Source organism: Capricornis sumatraensis, chromosome X (genome assembly GCF_032405125.1).
Source record: "Capricornis sumatraensis isolate serow.1 chromosome X, serow.2, whole genome shotgun sequence".
Classification (NCBI taxonomy): domain Eukaryota; kingdom Metazoa; phylum Chordata; class Mammalia; order Artiodactyla; family Bovidae; genus Capricornis; species Capricornis sumatraensis.
Window position 1 is genome coordinate 144,133,543 of NC_091092.1, and position 23,592 is coordinate 144,157,134.

General features: G+C 49.4%; 1 protein-coding gene across 1 annotated transcript in view; it reads left to right on the forward strand.

Moving 5' to 3' along the window:
* Nucleotides 1–23,592, forward strand: part of ANOS1 (anosmin 1) — a 220,891-nt gene that overhangs the window by 195,942 nt on the left and 1,357 nt on the right. The window contains exons 9-13 of the mRNA XM_068962943.1: nucleotides 3,976–4,122; nucleotides 16,075–16,169; nucleotides 18,354–18,532; nucleotides 19,883–20,102; nucleotides 21,348–21,474. Coding sequence (XP_068819044.1) covers nucleotides 3,976–4,122; nucleotides 16,075–16,169; nucleotides 18,354–18,532; nucleotides 19,883–20,102; nucleotides 21,348–21,474 — 768 coding nt within the window. The remainder of the gene's footprint in view (nucleotides 1–3,975; nucleotides 4,123–16,074; nucleotides 16,170–18,353; nucleotides 18,533–19,882; nucleotides 20,103–21,347; nucleotides 21,475–23,592) is intronic.

A 23,592-nucleotide genomic window follows, 5' to 3' on the forward strand; every position in this document is an offset into this window, starting at 1 on the left:
TGGTCATAACTTTGGGCTACAGTCCATGGGGTCGCAAAGAGTTGGACATGACTGAGCATGCCTGTACCATTTTACCTAACCAAGAAAAACATATGGTAACTTAGCCTACTAAAGGCCACTTTATTCTAGGATTAACTGATTCCTGTCAGAAGGGTCAGAACAATAATTAAAAAAATAAGTAATATTGCAAAGTACCAGTCATAATACATGTTACTTGGGTTTCAGGGTGGCCTCCAGCAGAGACTGTCTTAACACAGGATTAGGCAGGACACAGCTGAGTGTGTGTCAGGACACGCTTTGTAACCCAACATTGATGTATAATCCCATAAACACTCATGTGTGCCTGTGACAGGAACACAATGAGTTTTCCTCATGAACCAACCAGAAGTAAAGAATCATTGCAACTTTCCAGTTTAAGTAAGGGAAATCATATTTTATAGGAAGCAGTGCTGTAAATGTCAGCATATAAATTACTTTTTGAATGCTGGTTTTCCAGGTCTGCAGGCTACTAGGTGTTTTCATGATAAATGTTTCTATGAAAGCAAAGGGTGCGTGTTCACAAAGTTTTATAAAGGGGTCCCTTGAAGGAAAGAAAGACATAATCCTGCCTTTAATAGAAATGTAACTTGCTCTCTTGGGAGGCAAGAGGAACATTTTCAGGGGTGACAGTTTCCAAGTGCTTGATGTAGTCTCCTCATGGAGCTGGAAGAATATTCCAGAGTTCATCTTAACTCTAACATCTGGAGAAACGGCCTAGTTACTCAATTCTCTTTAACTTTTAGGACTATTAAAGAGGTATAAACCAGACCTCATACATTTTTAGAATGTGGAGAAATGGCTTTTATTCCATTTTTGTTTCCTGCTGGAAGTGGAGGACACGCTTAGAGGGAAGGACGACCTCCAGGGCTGAGATTGGACTGTGTGTCCTCTGTGTGTGGGTGTGTCCTCTCGGGGCGTGTCTTCTGTGTGGGGGCGTGTCCTCTGGGGCATGTGCTGTGTGGGGGCGTGTCCTCTGTGTGTGGGGGCGTGTCCACGCGTGTTCACTCTGAAATCATTCAGTATAGCAGCAGACGTTCAATCCTGAGATACGTACGCTTTTTTACGTCCGTAGTGAAAACTAAGCATTTCCATGGGATATAACAGGCTGAAGGAGGGCAATATTCACAGAGAAGTTATACAACCGTCTAGACTGTCTTGCTTATCTGCCAGTAAATTCTTAACGTGACAGGTTATTAAAGGAATTAGATGCATAAGTGAGCTTGTGAGAAATTTAAGATTTGTAGAAAAACTTTAAACCTTCTAAAAACGCTTTTTATTGGAGTATAGTTGATTTTACGGTGTTGGTGTTAGTTTCTGCTATACAGCACAGGCACTTATATGTATATACATATCCCCTCTTTTAGATGTCTTCTCATATAGACCATTACAGAGCATTGAGTAGAGTTCTCTGTGGTATACAGTCGGTTCTCATTGACCTTCGATTCAGTCGCTCAGTCATGTCCAATTCTTTGGGACACTGTGGACTGCAGCACGCCAGGCCTCCCTGTCCATCACCAGCTCCCGAAGCTTACTCATTCATGCCCATCCAAGCATCTCATCCTCTGTCGTCCCCTTCTCCCGCCTTCCATCTTTCCCAGCATCTGGGTCTTTTCCAGTGATTCAGGTTCTCATTAGTTTTGTGTATGTGTGTAAATTCCTATCTCCCAGTTTATCCCACCTGACTGTTAACCCCCTTGGTATCCTTGGGTGTGTTCTCTACGTCTGTGTCTCTATTTCTGCTTTGCAAATATGTTCATCTACACTGTTTTTCTATATTCTACGCACACGCATTAATGCATTTGTCTTTCTGACTTCCTTCACACTGTATGACAGTCTCCACGTCCCTCCATGTCTATGAAGAAGGCAGAGTTTAATTCCTGTTTATGGCTGAGTAATATTCCATTACACCTTCAATTCTTTTTAAACAATGCCTTAGATGTAAGCAGAGGGATTCTGTAAGCCCACGGTGGCATCTGGAAAGGGGCATGTTTGGGTGCCTGTCTTGTGGGTTCCCTGTGACCCTGCCCCCACTCTGGGCCCCAGGCTTGCTGTGTTGGGGTCTGCAGACTGGGATGCAAGGCACACAGCCTGTGATGTTGTGACTTGAAGCTGACATTGGTGTTTGCCCGTTCCAGGCACACGGCTCCAGAAACTCTTAGAATTCCCTAAGCAATGAGAGCCATGAAGGTGTGTTTTCTTATGTGGATGAGGTGATTTTTTTTGTACAGCACCTAAGGGCAGGGTGGGCATGAAAGGAACGTACCAGTGACTGGAAGGTTGGAACTTTCTGTCTCCACTTCCTACCACCACGTCTGAGGAAGAGAGAGTGGCTGGAGGTACAGTTCAGTCATTGGTGGCTAATAATTTAATCCGTCATGTCTGTGTAATAAAGCCTCTGTAAACCCCGGACACCAGGATTCAGAAGGCTCTGGACTTGGTGAATCCGTGCTGGGAGGGGGACTCCCTAGAGCAGGAAGCCCCACCCCCTTCTCCCCACCGTATCCCACGCCGCTCTGCAATCTGGCTGTTTCTGATTTATATCCTTTTTTTTTCTCTTTTTTCATATATCTAAATCAGATTTCACACTTAGGCATCACTACCTTTGAAGAACAGTCAGTTCAGTCACTCAGTTGTGTCCGACTCTCTGCGACCCTGTGGACTGCAGCACTCCAGGCCTCCCTGTCCATCACCAACTCCTGGAGTTTACTCAAACTCATGTCCATTCAGTCGGTGATGCCATCCAACCATCTCATACGCTGTCGTCTCCTTCTCCTCCTGCTTTCCATCTTCCCAGCATCAGGGTCTTTTCCAATGAGTCAGCTCTCGCATCAGGTGGCCAAAGGATTGGAGTTTCAGCTTCAGCATCAGTCCTTCCAATGAATATTTAGGATTGATTTCCTTTAGGATGGACTGGTTGGATCTCCCTGCAGTCCAAGGGGCTCTCCAGAGTCTTCTCCAACACCACAGTTCAAAAGCATCAGTTCTTCAGTGCTCAGCTTTCTTTATAGTCCAACTCTCACATCCACACATGACCACTGGAAAAACCATAGCCTTGACTAGATGGACCTTTGTTGGCAAAGTAATGTCTCTGTTGTGTAGGTTGGTCATAGCTTTTCTTCCAAGGAGCAAGCATCTTTTAATTTCATGGCTGCAGTCACCATCTGCAGTGATTTCGAAGCCCCAGAAATGAAGTCTGTCACTGTTTCTAATGTTTCCCCATCTATTTGCCATGAAGTGATGGGACCAGATGCCATGATCTTAGTTTTCTAAATGCTCAGTTTTAAGTGAACTTTTTTACATTGCTTACTGGTTTCTCATCAATACAGGTTGAGATGTTATATCTCATAGGAGTACTTGGAATTCTGAAAGCAGAAAAGGACATTATTTCTACAAATGCAACTTCTAAAAGTCAGTGAGCTGCAAAAGGAGAGATTGGAGGCCAGGAATTTTGGGTATCTTTCCTACTAGGCCATGTGAACTCTCCTCTGTCTGTCTCAAGATGGAGGAATCTAACATGCTGGTCCTTCAGCGAAAACCCACCGAGTATACTGTTTAAATGGTATTTTAATATTATCTCATTGACTTTCTTCACAAGTGCCAAAAAAAAATTCATGTATTGTGAGAAATACTATTTCCACTTATTCCTGAAATCAGAGCATCTATCAAGGTTGGTGGATATGTGTTTCTTACCAAGTTAAATTTGGGGGTTCAGTGTAATCTACACGGCATACTTTAAGGTCTGCATTACAGCCTGTGATGAAGGGGGAAGTGTGGTCAACCTGGGCAGGAAGGAGTCTGTGGCTGAATTACATTTTCCTTTAAAAAACAGGCACTAAATATGAAAGGATCACAGAGGGAAATCAGATGCACTGGGATTACCATCAGGTTGCATGTTGCTTTTTAGACAGTAAATCAAAATGTTGTGCACTCTTGTAGAAGAACAGCTCGGGAAAAGCACAAAGAGTGTGATGCACACGCAGCCTCCCCTGCAAAGACGCCGGCCCGCTCGCCTCCTGGAAGTCGGGGCTCCGTTCTTCCAAGACAGCCAGCTGCAAGTCAAGGTCTACTGGAAGAAGACGGAAGGTGAGCAGATGCTTGCTTAGTCATCGTTGTCTTCGAGTTTTATTCTAATATTGGAGGACAGTTGATGTACAGTGTTGTGCGAGTTTCAGGTGTACACCAAAGAGATTCAATTGTACCTATACACAGACTGATTCTTTTTCCAGTTGGTGGTGGTGGTGGTTTAGTCGCCAAGTCGTGTCCGACTCCTTGCGACCCCATGGACCGTAGCCTGCCAGGCTCCTCTGTCCATGGGATTCTCCAAGCAAGAGTACTGGAGTGGGTTGCCATTCCCTTCTCCAGGGGATCTTCCTGACCCAGGAATCGAAGTCAGGTCTCCTGCATTGCAGGCAGATTCTTTACCAAATGAGCTATGAGGGAAGCCTTAGGTTATTACATTAAGCAGAGATCCCTGTGCTATACAGTAGGTCCCTGTTGATTATTTTAAATATAGTAGCGTGGACTTCACTTTCACTTCTCACTTTCATGCACTGGAGAAGGCAATGGCAACCCACTGCAGTGTTCTTGCCTGGAGAATCCCAGGGACGGGGGAGCCTGGTGGGCTACCGTCTATGGGGTCGCACAGAGTCGGACACAACTGAAGCGACTTAGCAGCAGCAGCAGCAGCAGCGTGTACCTGCCCATCCCAGTCTCCCAGTCTGTTCCCCCCGACCCCCACCAGTCCCCTTTGGTAACTGTCAATTTGCTTTCTAAGTCTGTAAATCTATTTCTGTTTTGTAAATAAGTTCGTCGCTATCATTTTTTCTTTAGATTCCGCAGAGAAGCGATATCCTGTTTCTTTCCCTGATTCCCCTTCTGCGATCATCTCTACCTCCCTACCCGTGTCACTGCACATGGCATTTATTTCACTCGTTATGAAGCTGGGTAGTATTGTGTGTGCACGTGCGCCACATGGATTCCTCTGTCGGTGGACATTGAGGTCGCTACCCCGTCTTGACTGTTGTAAATAGTGCTGCAGTGGGGTGCATGTACATTTTCAAATGATGGTTTTCTCCAGGTATGTGTCCAGGAGTGGGGTTGCTGGGTCATATGGTAGCTCTGTTTCTAGTTTTCTTAGGAACTTCCAGACTGTTCTCTGAAGTGGCTGTGCCAATTTGCCTTCCCACCAACAGTGCAGGCAAGTTTCCTTTTCTCCACACTCTCTCCAGCATTTATTGTTTGCAGATTTGTTGATGAGAGCCGTTTTGCCTGGTGTGAGGTGGTAACTCATTGTAGTTTTGATTTGTATTTCTGTAATAATTAGTAACATTGAGCATCTTTCATGTTGCTCTTAGCCATGTGCATGTCTTTGGAGAAATGTCTTTTTAGGTCTTGTGATTTTTTGATTGGGCTGTTTGTTGGTATTGAGGCGGATGAGCGTCTCGTATATTTTGTAGATTAAGCCTTCATCAGTCGTATGCAGATATTTTCTCGCATTTCTGGGTTGTCTTTTTGTTTTATTATTTCCTTTGCTGTGCAGAAGCTCTCAAGTTTCATTAGGTCCCGTTTGTTTCTTTTCTGATTTTATTTTCATTACTCTTGAGAAGTGGATCCAAAAAGATCTTGCTGTGATTTATTGCAGAGAGTGTTCTGCCTCTGCTTCTGTCTAAGAGTTTTATGTTTGTTGTTTGCACTGAAGAGCTCTGAGCTGTCGGGGTGCTTGTGCGAATGTCACCATCAAGCCACACTACTGCTCTTTAGGAAACAGCTGAACAAAATGCGTGCACGCTTTCTTCTTTTATCGAATGCCTTGCTGCTCTGACGTTTGAATGGGTTGCCCCTGGTTCCCAGGAATGTGTTATCACGTTCTGAAATCTGCTGCTGACATTGCATCATTTCAGGGATATTGACCTGTCTTCACCTCTTTCCTAGAAAGCTGGTCTTGTGTTAAAACACTCGGAACAGTCGTTATTTTGCACTGTAAAGCTCTGTTCTAAAATAATTGTTTATTAAAAAGGTGCATAATGCAGATAATTTGGAAGACAGGAGAAAAACCAATTCTCTTCCCAGTATTTCATGGAAATAGCGTTTTTGTAGACTTGCTTTCGTAAGTTTTCTATACTCATGTTTCACCCAGTTATTATATATGTAGTCTCTCAGAAACAGTGGAAACATTGGCAGACTTTATTTTGAGGGGCTCCAAAATCACTACAGATGGTGATTGCAGCCAGGAAATTAAAAGACGCTTACCCCTTGAAGGAAAGTTATGACCAACCTAGACAGCATATTAAAAAGCAGAGACATTACTTTGCCAACAAAGGTCCATCTAGTCAAGGCTATGGTTTTGCCAGTGGTCATGTATGGATGTGAGAGTTGGACTGTGAAGAAAGCTGAGCACCAAATTGGTGCTTTTGAATTGTGCTGTTGGAAAAGACTCTTGAGAGTCACTTGGACTGCAAGGAGATCCAACCCGTCCATTCTAAAGACCAGTCCTGGGTGTTCATTGGAAGGACTGATGCTGAGGCTGAAACTCCAATCCTTTGGCCACCTGATGCGAACAGTTGACTAATTGGAAAATACCCTGATGCTGCAAGGGATTGAGGGCAGGAAGAGAAGGGGACAACAGAGGATGAGATGGCTGGATGGCATCACCGACTTGATGCACATGAGTTTGGGTGAACTCTGGGAGTTGGTGATGGACAGGGAGGCCTGTCATGCTGCGATTCATGGGGTCGCAAAGAGTCAGACATGGCTGAATGACTGAACTGAACTGAACTGTAGTCTCTCAGTGGGGTCCAATTCTTTTCTGACCCCATAGACTGCAGCCCACCAGGCTCCTGTGTCCATGGGATTCTCCAGGCAAGAATGCTGGAGTGGGTTGCCATTCCCTTCCCCAGGGGATCTTCCTGACCCAGGGATCTAACCCAGGTCTCTTGGATTGCAGGCTGAGCCACCAGGGAAGCCATTTTTATGTGTGTGTGTATGTAAAATGAACACATTTTCAAATAATATATTTGCATTTTATATCCTGTTAGTATTTTTAATAACATTTTGAAATGGTTACCTTGATGGTGTGTTGTGGTAATTGCACTGTAGCCAAACATTTAGCTTCCTTCAGAATTTGTTTTATCATTAATACTACAGTGAACGTTCATCCTTAGAATAGATTCTGTTTTCTTTTTATCTTTGAGACAAATTGCTTTCATTCCTTTGTTTTGTTTCCTAAGAGAATTTGTTTTGCATTACTGAAATACTGCTTTTAGAGATAATTGACATACACATTATCACTTCTATGCATTTTAAGACACAAAATCTATTTTAGGCAAACTGTTTCGTGAATTAGTTTTCAAAATTCTTACTTTTCTGAGGCACTATTTTACTCACTGTATTAGCTCATGTGCCATTTGGGGATATTGGTGCTGGAGCTCTTATTCTGGAATTTTCTTCTAAGCTGCTCAAATTCATTCTGTAGCTAAAATAGCATTACCAATAAGGTTTAGTATTTTATTACTATTGTATGTTAATTTAAATTTATTCAATATTGCTAAAGTAACATTATGTATACATATTGCAACATTAGAATTAATATTAATTTATTAGTTTTAATGTTCATATTAAGTTAACATTAAATGATAGAATTTATTTAATCTCTTGTACAGTCAGCTCTCCACATCAGCGGGTTCTGTGTCTGCGGATTCACCGGCCTGTGAGTTCCGTACTCTTGTCTACGGTCAGCAGCTGGTTGAACCCGAGGATGCAGAACCCACAGGTATGAAGAGCTCACTGTGGGACTCCAGCATCCATCCTTGGAATTTGGTATTCAAGGCGGGGGTCCGATTCTTGAATACCCACTGGAGGTTGGGTCGGGTTGGACCCAACCTCCAGTGGGTATCAGAGGATGACTGTCCTTACCAATTTAAAATTAGCATTGTACATCCATATGACATTAGTATTAATGAAATAACACGTTTTATTATCGAACATGTAAGCATCTCATCTAACGAAAAGGTGAACATACGGGAGATGAAAGCATTTCAGGCACAGAGGGGTAAACCGCCAACATCCTGACTTCTGAGCATGCACATGTGTTGTCCCTGTACTTGAGTTTATCCAGATGGGATCTTAACGCTCTGCACCTGGCTTCCCGCAGTGAACAGTACATGGGGGACACTCACTGAGTCTCCTGCAGGAAGCACTGATTCATCCACTCATCTTGCTGCACCGTTTTGTCCCCGGGACACCTCCAGCTGTGAAGCTTCTTGTCAACAGCGGCTGGAGATTTGGTTGGCCCCAGTGATGGGCTGGTAAGGAGGACTTCCCTGGCGGTCCAGTGGTCAAGACATCCCCTTCCAACACAGGAGTTGCAGGTTCCGTCCTTGGGCAGGAAGCTAGGATCACACATGCCTTGGGGCCAAAAGCAAAACTAAACATAAAACAGAAATGATGTTGTAGCAAATTCGATACTTTTCAAAGGATCCGCATCAAAGAATCTTAAAGATCGAAAAGAACAGCACCGTTGTGAACATCCTGTGAACACGCTTGCTGAGTCACACATGTGCGTACATATTCCCCACACCCAGAGGTGAGACTCTTAGGTCAGAGGATGTTGAGCCCTAGCAGAGTCTTGCACAGTGCTTGGACCATGCACCCGCCCACCAGGAGGCTTAGATCTTCTTCACACAGTCTCCCAAGTGGAGAATCCATCTTTTTCTCAGCTCAGCCCTTCTGGAACATGTGTCGTGATGGCTCGCTGCTGTTTGTGTTAGCATGTTGCCGCTCGTCCAGGGGTTGAACAGCTCGTCGTGAGTTTATTGGCGACGGGGCTCCTCTTTTCCAAAGCACGGTCCAGGTGGTTTAGCCAGTCTGTCCTGCAAGAGTCCTTTATGTATGGAGTATTCGAGTTCTGTGCTGGTTTCATCTCAGTTTCTTTCTACTTTTATTTCTTTCACTTTCCTGATAGTTCTTACTTTGGGGCTTCACTGGGCTTGCCTGGTGGCTCAGTTGGTAAAGAATCTGCCTGCAATGCAGGAGACCCTGGTTCGATTCCTGGGTAGGGAAGATGCACTGGAGAAGGGATGGGCTACCCACTCCAGTACTCTTGGGCTGCCCCTGTGGCTCTGCTGGTAAAGAATCTGCCTGCAATGCAGGAGACCCCAGTTCGATTCCTGGGTAGGGAAGATCCCCTGGAGAAGGGAAAGGCTGCCCACTCCAGTATTCTGGCCTGGAGAATTCCATAGACTGTATAGTCCATGGGGTCACAAAGAGTCGGACACAACTTAGCGACTTTCACTTTCACTTGGGGCTTCACTACTGGCTCAGATGGTAAACAACGTGCCTGCAATGCGGGAGACCCAGGTTCGATCCCTGGGTTGGGAAGAGCCCCTGGAGAAGGGAACTGGCTGTGCTGGTTTTATCCAGGTCTTTCCTGGTTTTATCTAAGTCTTTCTCTACTTTTTTTTTTTTCAGTTTCTTAATAGTTCTTCCTTTAAGAGATGATCAGTTCATCGTTTTGTTTCCTTCAGGTTCACTGGGCTCCGTGTCTTGTGTGAGCGCTCTCCTCACACAGGGTCACTCAGGTGCCCTCCTTACATCCCAGGAGTGGCATTGTTCCATCTTTGCTTCTCAGCTGGCTTTTGTTTGGATTTCATTTCTGTCGTAAGGATCCAGCGTAGGGCATCCGTGTTCCTTTATTTTTCTTTCCCTGTTTTTTTCTCCCCAAAGAAATGATTTTTTTTAATTGAAGCATAGTTGTTTTCCACCATTTTCTATGAAAATCATCATGTTGTCAGTAAATCATAAGAAAGTCACATTTTTCTTCCCAGGCTTTGCGCATTTTTGCTTTTTTGCCCTGTCTTACTGCTGGCTGAGACTTTGAGTACAATGTTGACTGAAAGTGATGGTTATAGACACCATGTTTGCTTGAAATTCCTTTTTGCCTCTTTCATTTCTGGTTATTCAAAATAAGAATCAGTCAGAAGCACTTTTTTCTTTGCTTTCTTCTAGGTTCCATGATCAGTTTACCAGTAATTAGAAAACAGGTCTCATGGTTCCACTAGTAATATGGAAACAGGTAGTAGTATTATTTATAAGTAAGAGAAATCACTGCAACTGAGTATCTCCAAGCAACCATTGTATGTAAAACACGGTTCACTTGGACTGGGGCCGGAGTTAAGTCAGAGTTTAAGAATACGTTCTTAAGTAAGGGAAGAACTTAAGATCCCCTAGAGCAGCGGTCCCGAACCTCTGATCTAATGCTTGATGCTCGGAGGTGGAGCTGATGGAATAAATAATAAGAGAAAGCACACAATAAATGGAGCGCCACTTATGAAAGTGAAGTCGCTCAGCCGTGCCCGACTCTTTGTGACCCCATAGACTTGTAGCCTACCAGGCTCCTCTGTCCATGGGACTTTTCCAGGCAAGAGAATTGGAGTGGGTGGCCACTTCCTTCTGCAGGAATGCACTTGAATCATCTCTAAAACCATCCACCTCCACCCCCCACCCTTATCCGTGGACGAAATGGGTCCCTGATACTACCATGAAAGTCGGGGACCACTGCTGTGGAGGGAAGAGGAATCGAGACCCGTCTCAACAGCCCGCACAAAGCGGGGTGAGGCAGCCAAGAACCCAAATAGTGAGTGCCCAGAGGAACTGGACACGACTGAGCGACTGAGCACGCAGTGGCTTAATGAATGTGCTGTGGACTGTGTGTCTTTAAAGCTCTACCTTATGCTACTGATTTGAAAAGGAAAGACAGGCTGTGGATCGTGTGTGCCCACGGGACTGTGTCCTTGCAGATTCATGGAGTCACTGGGGTTTACACGCCAGTCCCGGGGTGCTTGTGGTCCTTGGTGGAGATGCTCGTGCAGAGCGTGGTGCTGGGCTGGAAGGGACCCTGCGTCCACGTTCCCACCCGCCGCTGCCCTCTCGGTTCCGCCCTCGAACCGGAACACACCCTCGGCATGGTCTGCTTTCCCACCCTGTACGCCATGTCTGTCTCGTTCTGTTCTGTGTGAAAGTGGCCCAGAGTGCAGAGCTGCCCCCTAAGGCTCCCCAGGAGGAAGGTGACGCCCCACCTGGCAATGGAGGTGGGCGGCGGGCCCGTCTCCCTGCAGGTGTGGCCTGTGGCACCGTGAGCTCAGTGAGAGGGAGGTAGTAACCTGGAGCCGCCTCCAGAAACAGCGAGAGGAGAGCCCCTGATTCAGGCTTGCGGTTACGTGGCAGGGGCTGGGGTCACACTGAGAGCCCGTGAGGATGCTCTGGAAAGGGGGCAGAAAGTAACAGTGCAAGTCGCTCAGTCGTGTCCAACTCTCTGCGACCCCATGGCCTATACAGCCCATGGGATTCTCCAGGCCAGGATACTGGAGGGGGTAGCTTTTCCCTTCTCCAGGGGATCTTCCCAACCCAGGGATTGAACCCAGGTCTCCCACATTGCAGGCAGATTCTTTACCAGCTGAGCCACCAGGGAAGCCCAAAAAAATGTAAAAAAGGGGTTAAGTTTGTGGGTTCTGAGATGACGATGGATTGAAGTACAATGGGGCTGGAGGCAAAAGACATTTGCTGTCCTTCTATTCGGGATTGTGAAAATGTTTTCAACTAGAGTTCTGTGTGTGTGATTGTGAAAATGTTTTCAACTAGAGTTCTGTGTGTGTGTGTGTGTGTGTGTGTGTGTGTGTGAGTAGCTCAGTCGTGTGACTCTTTGCAACCCCACGGACTGTAACCCACCAGGCTTCTCTGTCCATGGAATTCTCCAGGCAAGAACACTGAAGCGGATGGCCATTCCCTAGAGTTCTTTCAGTTCATAAATAATTGTAATATCTCTTAGATTAGATTTGGGTTTCCCTGGTGGCTCAGATGGTAAAGAATCCCCCTGCAATGCGGGAGACATGGGTTCCATCCTGGAGTGGAGAAGATTCCCCTGGAGAAGGAAATGGCAACCCACTCCAGTGCTTTTGCCTGGAGAAGCTCAGACAAGACAGAGGAACCTGGCGGGCTCCAGTGAGCCCATGGAGATCACAAAAGAGTCAGACATGACTGGGACGACTGATGCTTTTAAGAGAGATATAGTAAGTTTTTTAAAAAAACAAACACATTAAAACAGGTTACTTACTGATCAGCGGACAACGATACCTGTCATCACAAGAATCCAGTAACCCTGCATTTCCGCCAAGGAGCAGCCACCCAGGATTTGCTATGGTGTGTTCACAGTGACTTTCAAAACCCTAACTTGTGCAAGTTACAAGACGGCTGCAGGCTTGATGTGAGATGCAGGCCACTCTTTGACCCACCTCAGAAAAGCTTGGACCGTGAGTTGTGTCAGAAAACACTCCATCAAGGACTGTGGGAAAGACAGGCAGTTCGTGTAAACTGTGTTTGGTGGAAGGCAACTGATCAACAGAGACCTGCCGTTGAGAAGATGGTGTGTGACTCTTGGCGGCCAAAGTGGGGGCCCTCCATTCCTCTCGGGCAGACTCCAGGGTCAGGCAGGAGGCAGAAACAGTGCTCAGGAGCCTTGACCATGCTTTCTGTGGACGGGGGACAGGAAACACTGGTCGTTCTCAGGGTTGGTGGGTCTGCATCATCAAAGTGGGCTCTGGGAAGTGATGGTGATTTAGTCACTCAGTCGTGTCCGACTCTTTGCGAGTCTGTAGCCCGCCAGGCTCCTCTGTCCATGTGGATTCTCCAGGGAAGAATACCAGAGTGGGTTGCCTTGCCCTCCTCCAGGGGATCTTCCCAACCCAGGGATGGAACCCGGGTCTCCTGAATTGAAGGTGGATTCTTTACCATCTGAGCCACCAGGGAAGCTCAGGCTCTGGACACAGGCTGCCCCAGTTCCCTGGCCCTGGGGGGCTGATGAGGGTAGACCTGGTGGCCCCGAGGGTGAGGGTCCCCCCTCTGAAGGGATGCTGGGTTGCAGGCTCTGGGTCGGCCGGTCTGCACAGAACACGGATGCCTGCAGGTGAGCCGTCTGCTCTCTGGACATAAGGCCATCTTGGGGAGGGCCGTCCCGCCAGGCCCCAGGAGGTCAGAGCCTCACAGATACAGGAAACCAAAGGCATCGTTAAATAAAGGCAGAGGGAATGTAGGGGGGCAGGAATCTAGGGTGTGGAGTCTGCTGAGCCAGCCATGGGAAGTGATTGGAAAGCCTTGGGTTTGCACGGAGATCCTCACCAAGGTGGGGGTCTGTCTCCAGAGACCCAGGTCGTGCACTCAGAGCCGGCAGCTTGCAGAGCTAAAGGGTGGGAGGGGCCGTGGGATGTGTGTACATGCTCCTGTGAACCGCGCTGTAGGAACCCATGGGTTCCTGGGGGAGCTATGGGTAGTAATTGCACATCACACAGCTGTAGCGTGGCAAAGTAGGGTCCACTTGGCTGCTCTGCACCGGGGACTGTGAGGATTCCTCTGTGCCCGGCTCGGGACTTGGCAGGAACTGGCCTGTTCTCTGTGGTGCGAATCACGCTCTCTGATGGGGGGGTGGGGCACCCACCTGTCCAGTGGGATTTTACATTAAGAGGAAGAGTCTGATCCCTTCAGTGGCAGCAGCAAATGCTTCCATTTGCTTTGTGGGCTTGAGGGACGCAGGGGTTCACCACGTACAGAAGTAAGTTTGCATCGGGGCACACGGGCGCCGGGTGGCACCCTGCCCGCCACTACCTGCCCTGCTCAGGGCTCTGCCCACCCCTTCCGTGAGCTGTGCCCATGCCGAGTTATCGCCATCACCGTCTCGTCAGTACACTGAGCTTCTGTCAAGGTTGTTCTGTATTCACCTGCGTCCCACTTCCGTCCAAACTAACGTGGATGTCACCCAGGCACTCTGCTACTTACCCAGACGCCTCCGGGTTTCGGGTCCACAAGTCCAGCTGCCTCTGGGAGGTCATTTCAGCAGGATGCGTCGAGTCGCAGCACCTGTTGAAAGAAAGGGTATGAATTCGCTCATCAGTTGACTTCATACTTTGCGTATAATGTACGGTTCTCCAGTCAACCCATAGCTCTTGATGTCTGCCATGTAAGAAGTTACCTCAACCCTTTTTTAGCTAAACAGCGTTGGTGCCTGCTTGGTATCTCTTTACTTTCTGGTGGAAAAGTTCTCCTTTTCTCGATTCCCAAAGTGCTCCAGAGCAAGTTCCCAGCGGACCCAGCACTCCGTCAAAGAGGTCTGCGCTCTGAAAACCTCCGTTTAAACGCTTGGTTTGAGTGCGGCCGGGATGCGAGGCTAATCACCGCAGGGGTGGGGGTGGTGTGGGTAGGGGCGATGCCTTTCACGCCCGCCCGGGGACTCACTGGGTGATTGATAAACCCTGCCAGCCTCTGTTCCCGCACTCAGGCCTGGCTCTGCAGCACTTTTGTCTTTTTTTCCACTCGGTCGATCTCCCAAAGAAAAGACACGGACAGAAAACGCGCCGCTCGGGCTGGAGGTGGAGACGTTACGTAAGCGGCCCTGTCCTCTGGGTGCTGGGGCAGCAGGTCTGATTCTGCAGGGGTCACACAGCCGGCGAGGCTGGGGTGCACTCACTGCACACTGTTCTCACTCTCGTCTCCTGAGGAGGAGACCCTGTGCACATGGAGCACACACGGAGCACACGCAGAGTCCACACAGCACACATGGAGCACACACGGAGCAGACACGGAGCAGACATGGAGTCCACACAGAGCACATGCAGAGTCCACACGGAGCACACACAGTCCACATGGAGTCCACACAGCACACATGGAACACACGCAGAGCAGACATGGAGTCCACACGGAGCACACACAGAGTCCACATGGAGTCCACAGAGCACACACACAGCACATGCTGAATACACACAGAGGACACACGGAGTCCACAGAGCACACACGGAGCAGACATGGAGTCCACACAGAGCACATGCAGAGTCCACACGGAGCACACACAGTCCACATGGAGTCCACACAGCACACATGGAACACATGCAGAGCAGACATGGAGTCCACACAGCACACACCAAGCACATGCAGAGTCCACACAGAGCACATGCACAGTCCGCATGGAGTCCACACAGAGCACACACAGAGCACCCATGGAGCACATGCAGAGTCCACACAGAGCACACGCAGAGTCCACACGGAGCACACACAGAGTCCACACAGCACACATGGAACACACACACAGTCCACACGGAGTCCACACAGCACACACCAAGCACACGCAGAGTCCACACAGAGCACACGCGCAGTCCGCATGGAGTACACATAGAGCACACACGGTGCACATATGGAGTCCACATGGAGCACACACAGAGTCCATACCAAGTCCACACGGAGCACACTGGGGCAGCCAGGCCTTCAGGGTGAGGAAGGGCCAGGTGTTTACTCCTGCCCGGCTGCAGGATTTCTTCCACCAGCTTCCTCAGAAACTTGCAGGATTCAGAGACTCCTGCGGAATCTCTCTCATCACCTAGGAAACAAGAGGAGGGGCGCTGAGCATCCCCCATTCTCCTCGGGTTCCGTTACCGTGGGCGCCACGGCTGGGCTGGGCTCAAGACCTCTGCAGACGCGTCACACTGCCGCTTTCCTCATGATTGTCTTTTTTCCTATCTGGTTCTCATGTCTCAAATTACTTCTCCTTTTATGCTCTATTACGTCCCCCCCGACTTCATTCTCTTCCCCGACTCCGTTCTTGAAGATTTCTTTGATACGGACCGTTTTTAAAGCCTTCACGGAACGTGTGAAGCGGTTCACTTCCGTTTTACACTTTGGTTCTTTGGCCATGAGGCGTGTGGGATCTTAGATCCCCAGACAGGGATGGAACCGACACCCCCTGCATGGGAAGGTAGAGTCCCAACCACTGGACCATCAGGGAAGTCCTGAGCTGATTTTCTCTTGAGGAAACAGCACGCAGAATTTGGGGAGACCTCCATCCTCAGCCTGGCGGGTGCCCGTCTGCATTGCCTGCAGGGTCCTCCGCCCCCTTCCTGTTCTCTCCAGCCTCAGGAAAGTCGGGCCGCGAGCCCTCTCGCTTGCGGACTGTTCTTTTTTTTTTTTTTTTTTTTTTTTTGCTCAATTGCGTTCACCTTACAGATCCTGGCGTCGGACCGTATCACGTGGAGTGGTTTCCAGAAGTCTGCGCCCACAACAAATCCGCCAGGCTGGAGGCGTCCTCGGCCGTGACCCAGGTGAGGAGGAGGAAGAGGCTTGAAATGGGGGTGCTTGGGGGCTCTTAGACACACTCGCCCTGCGGGTGCAGCTGGACGGGAAGAGGTGCAGGCTGAATGTGCTGTGGGTGACTCGGTCACCAACCCGTTACCGTAGGGACAGGCGGGGAGGAGACACAGGGTCACGTGTTCCCTCACCCCTCATCCCTGCACGTTGTCAGCTTGAGGGAGGGGACCCTGAGATGCGGAGATTCCAGACACAACTCACACGGAGCTCCCAGGGCATACAGCATCAGCCTGGGAGTGTTTCCTCTTAATCACACAGAAGTTCGGAATTCTCTTCTCCATTCTGAGTCAGAATGCCCTGTGACCTGAAGGCCTTGTTTTCCCAGGGCAAGTGGGAAAATTTCCCAGGGTTTCTCTGCAACCCTGTCCCTCAGCCTCACCCTTTTGCTACAACCCTACCTTGTGCCAGCTTGTGCTGGGGGTGGAAGACCCGCCCGTCTTGGGCCCCAGCACATGCTCTTCTGACGTTAAGGGTCCCAGACATGCTCGCAGCTGCAGCTCTTGTATGGGGGCAGGAGGCCCTGACAACTGCATGCCTAGACTTGACCCACACACACCCTAACACAACTCGCCTACAACTGACACACACACCCTAATACAACCACTTGTCTAGAATTGACCCACACCCTAACACAACTCACCTACAATTGACACACACACCCTAACACAACTCACCTACAATTGACACACACACCCTAAAACAACTGCTTGTCTAGAATTGACACACACACACCCTAACACAACTCACCTACAATTGACACACACACCCTAATACAACCGCTTGTCTAGAATTGACACACACCCTAACACAACTCACCTACAATTGACACACACACCCTAATACAACTGCGTGTCTAGAATTGACACACACACCCTAATACAACCGCTTGTCTAGAATTGACACATACACACTAACACAACTCACCTACAATTGACACACACACCCTAACACAACTGCTGGCCTAGAATTGACACACACACCCTAACACACCAAGGAAAGGAGATATCACACTGGCTTGTTACAACCATCACCGTCAGCTTTCCTGTTCTGTAAGGTTATATATGTATTATACACAGGGTCCTGACAACGACACCCTAGAAGGGACACACACCCTAACACACCAAGGGAAGGAGACGTCACACTAGCTTGTTACAACCATCACCGTCAGCTTTCCCCAGGTTATTTACGTGTATACAAGGCCCTGAAAACAACACCCTAGAAGGGTCACACACACACACCCTAACACACCAAGGGAAGGAAGCATCGCACTAGCTTGTCACAAACATCACTGTCATGCTTCACGTTGGCATAAGGTTATACAAGTGCACCCAGGGCCTTGACAGCACCTAGAATGGACACACACGCCCTGACAAACACACAAGGGAGATAAACCTCGCACCAGCTTGTTACAAATGTCACAGTCAGCTTTCCTGTTCCCGTAAGGTTATATATGTGTGCAGGAGGCTGCGACAACGCCACCCTACAGGGGACACGCACACGCTCACACACAAAGAGAAAGAAACGGCACAGTAGCTTGTTACAACCATAACCATCAGCTTCTTCTTCCTGTAAGGCGACATTCCCAGCCCCTCAGCCCTCCACGGTTGAGTCTGGCCTCGTAATTCTGTTTAATCATCACACTCTGGCCGGAAGCAACAGAGAGAGCCCTCCAGAAAGGGGAGAAGAGACACGCCTCCAGAATGTCTTCTCTGCCTTCAGGAAAGACTCAGGTCTAAACTGAGCCTGTGTCTGGGAGGAAGCCCGAGTCAGCTTTTTTTTTTTTTTAATAACAATTTGGGTTGATATTCACAGCTTTTCACCCTCCCTGTCCAGCCAGCTCCCCACAGTGGGTCGTGACAGTCAGAACAGGGCTGCCGTGGACTGAACGCTTCCACCCGCTTGTTCTAGAGCCTGGGTGACCCTCTTCACCGCAGGAGCAGGTCATGGTTGTAAATCATCTCGGCGAGGACCCTGTGTGCTTTGTGTAAAGGCTGTATCACACACGCACACACACAAACACACCCACCCCACCACATACAAGAAGACAACCTCCTGGGACATCATCGCATCTCCTGCCAAGTCCGTTCCCTCGTGAGATTTTTACAGCTGGCGTGTTCTCTGTCTCCATCTCGCTCTAGGAAAACTACATGATTCTTCCAGACCTGTCATTCTCCTGCAAATACAAGGTGATCGTGCAAGCCGCGCGGCCCCAGGGCCGCTGGAAGGCGGAGAGCGCGTCCTTCACAACCCCGCCGTGCTCTGCGCTCAAGGGCAAGACCCACAAGCACTTCAGCTGCCCTGGCACGGAGGAGGGTACGTGTCACCTGGAATCCCCGGGAGGCGCGTCGCTGGGCACAGCTCCAAAGTGCGATTCACAAGGCCCTGAAACCCACAAGGATCACCCCTTTCCAGACGGCCCTAGGACAGCCCTGTCTAAAGAGAACGTGTGTATACGAACCCTCGCCTAGCCTCTGAAGTCCAGCCGCACTTAGCGACAGGCTTTGCTGAAGGATCAGCCCTTAGAAGTGAAAGTGAAAGTCACTCAGTGGTGTCCGAGTCTTTGTGACCCCATGGACTGTACAGTCCGTGGAATTCTCCAAGCCGGAATACTGGAGTGGGTAGCCTTTCCCTTCTCCAGGGGGATCTTCCCAACCCAGGGATGGATCCCAGGTCTCCCGCCTTGCAGACAGATTGTTTACCAGCTGAGATACCAGAGAAGCCGAAGAATACTAGAGTGGGTAGCCTATCTCTTCTCCAGGGGATCTTCCCAACCCAGGAATGGAATCAGGGTCTCCTTCATTGCAGGCGGATTCTTTACCAGCTGAGTCACCAGGGAAGCCCAAGAATACTGGAGTGGGTAGCCTTTCCTTTCTTCAGGGGATCTTGCCAACCCAGGAATTGAATCAGGGTCTCCTGCATTGCAGGCAGATTCTTTACCAGCTGAGCCACCAGGGAAGCCCAAGAATACTGGACTGGGTAGCCTTTCCCTTCTCCAGCAGATCGTCCCGACCCAGGAATTGATCCAGGGTCTCCTGCATTGCAGGCAGATTCTTTACCAGCTGAGCCAACAGGGAAGCCCAACCTTAGAAGCCCAAGCCCTTAGAAGGGGGGCCGGTATCTTTCTGTGGGTGCTCTGGGGTGCCTCACTTGACTCGTGTTCAGCCCGGCCCCAGGGGCGTTACCCTTCACAGCCCTTCCATCCCCCATCTCCACCTTCCGCAGCCCTGGCCCACATCGAGGGACACTTATCCTCAGAGGCCCCGCCCGAGAGCTGGTTCTGGTCACTGCCAATGGCTCTCACCGCGACCCCAGCCTTCCCCACCCACCCCCTCCCACAGCACCCGCTCCTGCCCTCTCAGTGGCCGGGTCCTCTGAGATCACAGCACTCTTTTCTGCATCGTCCACTCCCATCTGCAAGCTGGACTCGCAAATGACCCCGAGCCATCAGCAGCCACTGGGCACAGAGCTGCAGAGATCAGGGTCCAGCTCAGATGTCATCCGCCAGGCAGCCATGGGACCTCCCCCCGCCCCCACCCGCTAAGGGAGGTCAGGTTGCTGATCCCGGATCCCAGAGAATGGCAGTCTGAACACCGTGTCCTCTGGGGCTGCCCTCTCTCCACCCCTCTAACCGCTGCACGGTTCCCCTTCCTGCGCCCGCAGGTTACAGTCACGTGCGCCCCAAAGTGCAGGCCAAACCTGAGAACCTGTCCGCCTCCTTTGTGGTACGCGATGCCAACATCACGGGGCACTTCTCCTGGAAGGTGAACCAGGCGGGCTTGCCGCGGCCGGCCACCGGCTTCCAGGTGACCTGGGCCGAGGTCACCACTGAGAGCCGGCCCAACAGCCTCCCGAACAGCATCATCTCTCAGTCCCAGATTCTGCCCGCGGTGAGTGCCCGCCCACCTGCCCCATCTCAGGGTGGGTTCCCCCCAACCCGGAGGGAGCATCCCTGGGGGAGGCACTCGGGCACCCCAAACCCCCACTGCAGGGGCAACGTGTTGAGACTCAACATGTAGGCTTTCTTCTCCTGTGTGAATTCTTTTGCAAGAATCAGAACATACCAATAGGGTTCCTGTGGGCCCCCAGTAAATTCTTTTGTAAAAATCGGAGCACACCATCAGGGTTCCTGTAGATTAACTATCATTACCATAAACTTCGGAGAAACTGCCATCTAGCTAAACGTGATGACCAGGACCAGCTCTTAAGGAGGCCTCTCCTGTCCACACGGAACGCAAAGCTTTCACCATTTTCTGTTCTTTTGAATCCCTGTCCTTCTGGGCCAAGCGGACGTGCCCCATTTGAAGTGCTAAATTTGGGGGGGAAAAGAGCTAAAAAGAACCTTGTTTTTTCTCTTCATTTTCCCCTTCAAATCTGGCCAGAGCACTTAATGAGCTGGAGTGCCTTCCAGGCCAACTTAATTCCTTGGTTTGGGGGGAGAACAAAAAAAGCATGTGTGGGCTTTTACCAACTCTCAAAATGCCCTTAGAATATGCAATTCTTGCTCCAAAAAGAGAAGAAAAAAAAAAAAAAAACACCTTAAATCCCGGAAGGAAAAAAAAATTCCATGGAATTGGACAGTAATTATTCTGTGTATGTGCGTTAGGTTCCATTGAGTTCTAAGACCAAAAAAAAAAAAAAAAAAAAGTGTTGGCATAAAAAGAAACATTTTTTGGCTGCTGGCACTGACAGATACTGTCTTTTAAGGAGCGCAAGTTGGCGCGTTTCCCCGAGACATGGATTATCAAGAATTCACATCACAAGATGTGCAGATGAAAACTTTTAAAGCCTGGAAAGTCTTAGATTCAGGAATGGAAAATACAGTCCCCTGGAGGGGGTGGGGGTGAGAGGCCAGAACTGGCCTGACTCATGTGAGCTCTTGGCTGCCAAGAGCCGGGGTCTCCTTGCTGCCCAGACCACCCAGGGGTGGAGGGGGTAAGGGGTCTCCAGCGAACATGGACAGATTGCGGGTTCCTGAACACGGTGGAGTGGAAACAAGCCAACCGCAACTGCACGGATCACGGTGATGTCGCGAGGGAGGCGTAGTCTCTGGAGGAGAGTCCAGACATGGGTCGTGGTCAGAGGCAGTGGCTGACGGACCCGTGTCCCCCAACGCCTTCCCTCCCCTTCCCCAGGATCACCCTGAGCTCTCGGTCCCAGGTCTGCGGCCCGCCACCCTCTACCGCCTGGAGGTGCAGGTGCTGACTGCGGGCGGGGAGGGGCCCGCCACCATCAGGACCTTCCGGACCCCCGACATGCACGGTGAGTCCTGGCCAGGGGGCGGGGGTCCCGCCCAGCTTGCAGACACACAGAAAGTCTTGGTGAAAAACGGCAATCCATAGATCCACATTGCAGGCTCCTACCCACAGGGTGTCCTCTGAACCCGAAGCGCCCCCTCCCCTTTGTACGGGCTTCCTCCCAGCCGACCTGACGTGCTCCCTTTTTCCCTCCCGTGCACCTCCTCCTCCCCTTCCGTCACTTTTTTGCTCTAAGGCATGCTTTTTTCTTATCTTCTAACCTTAATACCCAAGAGGTAGGGCTTCTAATGCAGGTAGACATTAGAGACGTAAGGCTCGATCCCTGGGTCGGGAAGATCCCCTGGAGGAGGGCATGGCAACCCACTCCAGGTTTCTTGCCTGGAGAATCCCACGGACAGAGGAACCTGGACAGGCTATGTTCCATGGGGTCGCACAGAATCGGACACGTCTGAGGTGACTTAGCATGCGCCCACACAAGGGGGAAAGAAAATCTCCATCATCTCATATCATTCTGAAATTTTTTAAAAATTAAGACGTTCAAATATAACTGTATAGGAAATACTACTTTGCTATGCAGCTTATTACGTGTATTTCTACTGTATAATAATCTATTGGCTTCCCTGAATCCGCCTGCAATGTAGGAGACCCTGGTTCAATTCCTGGGTCAGGAAGACCCCCTGGAGAAGGGATAGCCTACCCACTCCAGTATCTTTGGGCTTCCCTGGTGGGTCAGCTGGTAAAGAATCATCTGCAATGCGGGAGACCTGGGTTCAATCCCTGGATTGGGAAGATCCCCCTGGAGAAGGGAAAGGCTACCCACTCCAGTATCCCAGCCTGGAGAATTCCATGGACTGTATAGTCCTTGAGGTTACAGAGAGTCGGACACCACTGAGCCAACTTTCATTTTCACTGTCTATATTACATAAATTTTCTTCACGATACGATCCAAATCAGTCTACTTGACTTCCTGCTAAATCACGTAGATTAAAAATGATTTCCACCTATTGTTTCAAAACAAAGAGCCTCCCGGGCAACACTAAGGACATATGCCGGGGAGTAGTCGCAGTTATTGACCATAAAGGAGTCCTCATCCTACTGTGTTTGCTGATACTGAAAAAACGGGAAAGAAAATCTAGTGATGTCTTCAGGGGCCGGAACTGTTAGCTTTGGCAGTGATTGAATACGTGCTGGGTCTGTTGACCCTAAACTCCTGGTCCACCCCCCGCCCCACCCTCCCTTCCACCCTCCACAGCCACAAGCCTGTTCTCTATGTCTGTTAGTCTGTTCTTGTTTCATAGATGTCACTCGCGTGGGGTCTAAACTACAGCACAAAGGAACTTGACTACGAAGCAGAAGCAGACCCACAGACAGAGAGAACAGACTTGTGGGAGTGTGGGATCAGCAGATAGAGCCCAGCATGCACAGGATGCATAAACACCAAGGTCCTTCCATGGAGCAAGGGAACTGCATTCCATATTCTGTGATAAGAAAGAAAGAAAGTGAAGTTGCCTAGTCATGTCCAACTCTTTGCGACCCCATGGACTGTAACCCACCAGCCTCCTCCATCCATGGAATTTTCTAGGCAAGAGTACTGGAGTAGGGTTGCCATTTCCTTCTCCAGGGGATCTTCCCACCCCAGGATTGAACCTGGGTCTCTTGCATTGCAGGCTTTACCATCTGAGCCACCAGGGAACCACAATGGAAAAGAATATATACAGTGTGTGCATACATATAAAAAGAGAATATATAAAACTGTACTCTCTCTCTCTCTCCCTATATATATATATATATATATATATATATATATACACACACACACACACTGTATATATAAAATTGAATCACTTTGGTCTACAGCAGAAATTAAACACAACATTGTAAATCAACTATACTCTAATAAAATTTTAAAACGTATGTGTTTGGAAACAAAAAGTATGCACAGAGGAATAAGTGCGGGAGGAAGCCAAGAGTCATTTAGTGCAAGAGGATACGGTTTGCTGGAACCGTGGTCCAAGGTGCTTGAGGCCCAGGTTGGGGTGTGAGACGGAGGATGGTCAGATTAACGTAGAGACGACTGCATCTGAGTCACCTGTGGGATAGTGAGACAGAGACTTCCTGAAGG